Genomic DNA, 4,957 nt, shown 5'->3' with positions numbered 1-4,957 from the left:
GATCAAATACATAACTGATATTTATTGTTCTACTCACTAAATGTTTTGAAACAGATAATTAGCTTGTAAGAATTTTATTTGAAATACATTCAGATGAATAATAGAATTTGCTTAAAATTACTCATTTGTCATTCCGGATCATAGAATAGATATGAAATTGTGACAACAAGTGGCGTGTGAGTATACTATAGTTTATTAGTATATATTTACAATACGAACACATCTTTCTATATTACATCTAACAAAACATTGACTCATGTAATTAATTACCTTCACATTACATTTCAATAATTTGCTTCACATTACATTAGTAATGAAAACAATACATGTACCTAGAGTGAGTGATTAGAAATACAATATTAACATTATTAATTCAAAGTGATACTGTAATGCTCCCGAAAATGCCAAAATGCTAGTAGGTTTCTAAAAAAAAAAATAAAGGTATCATCTTTCAACCCTGTCACATGTTTTTGCTTCCTTTTCACTTTGCTTTCATTTTATTATAATTGAAATAGGAAATGTCTCTGATAAAGACCACTCAAAAGCTAAAACAAACATACGGTAGAATGACGGAAAAAGTAACATATTTCACAACAAAACTAAATTTGCTGTCCATACAGCCTTCAGCTTGAAATTCAATACGACATGGAACACGAAAATACACCTATGCAATTTGTACAAACAACTGCACAATTTATTAAAAAACAGATTGAAATGTTATAATCCTAACAGATTATGAAAATGATTTTGACACTGAAAGATTTTTATGTTTAATGAACATATGTGAAAGAGTATTAGTAATTCCTTATTACAATGACAGCAAGATCACGAAATAAAATTGGAATAACAAGATGAAGTTATGTATGAATATCAAGCTTTCTAAATCATTTTCATACAAATATGTTACAAATATACTAATACCTTCGGGGTTGGGGAACGGAGTTAAGGAAAGTATTCCACAAGTCATTAAACATGTATTGACCATACCCTTGCAGTCAAACATTAATATTCTTAAACTAGCTTTCAAAAGTAGAAAATCTAGTAGAACTTGCATTTGACTTAATTGAACGAGTTTTTACCAATTTGAAAACGCGATCATTAGTGACAAAAGCAAGCATGATAAAAACACCCTGGCAGGCATTTAAAATGATAAATAAATATGAAAAAACAATTACATTTGTCCATGTGTACAGAAGACCAAATATCCAAGTGACCCCTGTAATGGTTGATAGCTTTACAAATACGTTCAGATCATTGCGTTCGTTTTGAAGATGTCTTGGAATCGACGAAATTGACTTTATTTTAATGATAACATAGACAAACATAATTATGTTTGTTAAAACAACAAAGCAAGTTGGAAGTACAAACGAGTAATTGATCATTTTTTGTGACGAAATATAACAATTCCTTCCACCATATCCACTGTTGCCTAATAAGGAAAGTGATAATGTTATATTAAGTGCAACAAATAACAACGATATTACAATAGCAAAGCAATGATATCTGACAAATATTTTAAGCCAAGCCTCATTCGACATTACTCGTGTCTTAGAAAATACACGAAATAAATGAAATGTGCAGATATTCATCCAAAATATAGACAGCAACCAGCAAAAATGTAGAGCCACGCCTAATGCAAAACATACTTTAGAGTTTGTGTTAATATTTCCAAAACTACTTATTGTGTACAAAGCCTGAGCTAGCAGCATTAATAACACTAATGACATGATGTTCTTGCCAGGCAGTTTCAGTCTCAGCTCAGGTATAATGGAAAATATTATAAACGTTATTGCGAGGGAAACAATAGAAAGTGTGGAACATACAAGCGATAATATAATTGTTACGAAATTGGAATCAGATTCAGGTGATGACTCTGAAAGATGAAGTTTTAATAAAAAGTCTTCGAAATGATCCACACAAATCATTATGTAAATTGAATCTGAAAAATGAAAATCCTCGCTATTTAAATGATAGTTCCATGGCTGTAATGCAATTCCTCTTATATTTTCAATCCAATGTATTTCAGAAGAAGATAATTTAACTCTAAGGCACGGGTTTATCAACATAACATTCAGTTCCTGTTGCGTATAACGTTTACACCAATAGTTATTGTATAGTCTTGGAAACGGAAAAACCAAAAGATTTTTGAAACCGGGAAGTGTCTCTAATGCGTTGAAGTTGGCATGATTTCCGTCGAATACCCTTATTTCAAATGAATAGTTTTTGTTTGTAAGTGAAAATATGTGATTTCTTGTCATGGTGTAAAACAACTGCTTTGGATTGTGGTATGTTTCAACCATAATAACACTTTTGAAGTAGAAGAATAAGAGTTCTGAATCATTTGATTGACTAATGTTGTTATATGAAATTGTTTTTCGCAATTCCCGGTTAGATTGAAACATCATTTGAAGATAACATAAATTACCAAGGGAGGAAAACATATCTAAAATGTAGTTATAGACATTTTCGGAGATTGATACAGCTTGCAATAATTTCATTTGGTCTCTAGGTAGAACACGCAAGAAAATCAAATACTTCACGTCTATAAACTTTTCAAATATATCAACACAAGATCCAAGCGAATCATCAACCGTGATTGGACACTCCAACTTTCTGCATATCTTCTACAATAAACGACAATTAGTTTTGTAAGTAGAATAATACATATCAAATTATATTTACATAAAAATAAAAAGTAAATGAATATAACTGTCAGTTTATCAGCATAAACAATGATTAAAGTATCCAATAAGAAATAATATTATTTACATGATATCTAAAATCAAAGATCAAAACGAAATTATCGTAAATTAAAAATTAAGTTATATGTACCTTCCATATATATATTTATGCTTCTGTTCATGGACCTAATGTCATGTCATTTTGTTCTTCGTTATTTTGGGAATTCATGTAATTTTTCAATTCTGTTTCCCTTGAAATTTTCTAAAGTCATGACATTTTGCATAACTATGATGCTTTGAAAAGGATCTAAAACGTGCCATTTTTCATGACTATGCAATGAAATATTACCACATATGTGTAATGTTGGCAAGACCAGTTTGAAACATATTTTAATATATCTTATCCATTGGGAAAATTGTATATTAAGCGATATTAAATTTATGTAAAATATCAGGCAATTTGATTGTACTACGTCACATTTATTAACAAACGGTGAAAAAAAAACTCGTAACGTCCTATATTTTAAATAAACTATATTATTCATAGCGATTTACTTTTTTTAATACCCTTACAAAAATTGAATGTTGAAAGAATATTAACATAGTTATTTTACATCATATTAATCATTAGATTAAAAGAAGAAATGTATTCAAAAATTTTATACGTACCGATATTGAATCATAAATTTCATTTTCCGAGCAACGGTCATCAAAATTACCGTGAGTGTTTTCCGTTTTTATATCTTCTTGCTTCAACAAACCAGAAAAAGCAAAGTCACCTTTCGGATCTCGACCTTTGTCTAAGTCACACAGCAACTGATAATTCTTTATTCCATTGCATTCCAAACAATAGGGGTTTTGAAATTTGAGAGTACTGGTTTTCGGTTCTGGTGTCACTACAGATCTGTATAAACTACACGGATCATTATTTTGTCTGTCATGCCAAGATTTACATGTAGTTACAGCAGTGTAGCACCTGTCCAGTCTCAACCCAGTTAAGTATATAAATTCAAGATCGCATACGTTGTTGTTGAGAACTTCATTAATTATACCAGTCTCATCTTTTGGCGATTCCTCCAAATCTGACTCACATGAAAACTTTTTTTTCAAAAACTTTAATTTCACATTTGAAACATTATGACATAAAGCACAATATTTATTTCTATACAATTCACCTGCCACTAAAACCGGAGAAATATCGTCAAAAGAAGTAATATTAGTGGAATATTTTCTTGTGCAGTTTTGCACAAGATCTTCGTGCGTTCCAGCAGGACAAGTTTCATATCCAAAAGCACCATATTTGTAGTCAGTCACATTTTTCTGGGAGAGGTGAAGATGAATGCACGTTTTACGCATACCAGTTTCCGTTAGTTCTTTGAAATAGTCAAATGTTTTTTTGGTGTTGTTAGTTTCTCTACTGTTAAAAAATACAATATCTGGACAACACATGTTTTTCTTAAGACATTCGGGAAATTTGCATTTACATTTCTTACAACAACTTATCTTGTTCATAGGTAATTCTGTATCTAATGAAAATGTACAAAGCGGTGTATATGGACACGCTTTAAGTTGTTGAAATATAACCCTCCTTTGGTAGCTACTGTTAAACTCAGCAAGAAAATTTTGAGTTTCTGACTTCAGCATTACCTGATCTACTTCCTCATGTGTCAAATAAATACAGTTTACTAAATAATTGAAATTCAAAATCATAAATATGATATAAAACAAAATTTTGTTCCGCATGTTTAAATGTTCTTTGTTTACTGACTTGTCTCAACGTATCACGCCTTTACAATAATGTTGAGTAGTGTTTTCTTACTTATATATAAAATGTAAAAAATAACGAAAGCTTTTTGCATCTATGATCCTATTGTATTCAAGAAAAATATTGCCACGGCTTGGAAACTATATAGAATTATAGGTAAATGAGTTTATAAAGAAATCCGTAAGCAATTTCCATTTATGTAGATTAAATCTGTTGCTTTGATCAAGTTATAATTGTTAAATAAAAGTCAAATTTGAAACTATATTTTGCTTTATTGCTGCATTTAATTAGTTTTTGCATTTCATATATTTGTAACTGCTGGAGATGGTTAGTTCAAACAAATTATATTCCACAACACACATACAATACATGATATACAACACCATTAAAAACTGTTGAAGTATATGACAACGCACAATTTCTAAATTTTAAAGAATCCCTGTTGATTATACTAGTACACGCTGTCATGGTGTCGATTCAAAATCAAATATCTATGTGTATATCCAAATGT

The 4,957-nt window shown here is 30.2% G+C and overlaps 1 protein-coding gene across 1 annotated transcript; it reads right to left on the bottom strand.

The window, feature by feature from the left end:
- Positions 1 to 832: 832 nt before the first annotated feature.
- LOC132716736 (uncharacterized) lies at positions 833 to 4,441 on the bottom strand. Its single transcript, XM_060700064.1, has 2 exons — positions 3,351 to 4,441; positions 833 to 2,624 (listed from the first exon to the last, which is right to left on the bottom strand). Exons 1-2 carry the CDS (start codon positions 4,422 to 4,424, stop codon positions 1,017 to 1,019), a joined length of 2,682 nt encoding a protein of 893 aa, XP_060556047.1. The 5' UTR covers positions 4,425 to 4,441; the 3' UTR covers positions 833 to 1,016.
- Between the last annotated feature and the right edge of the window lie 516 nt (positions 4,442 to 4,957).

Source organism: Ruditapes philippinarum, unplaced genomic scaffold (genome assembly GCF_026571515.1).
Source record: "Ruditapes philippinarum isolate M1 unplaced genomic scaffold, ASM2657151v2 ctg4162_1_1_1_1, whole genome shotgun sequence".
NCBI lineage: Eukaryota > Metazoa > Mollusca > Bivalvia > Venerida > Veneridae > Ruditapes > Ruditapes philippinarum.
Note: the sequence above shows the minus strand (reverse complement) of the source record. Positions and strands in the feature narration are given on the sequence as shown.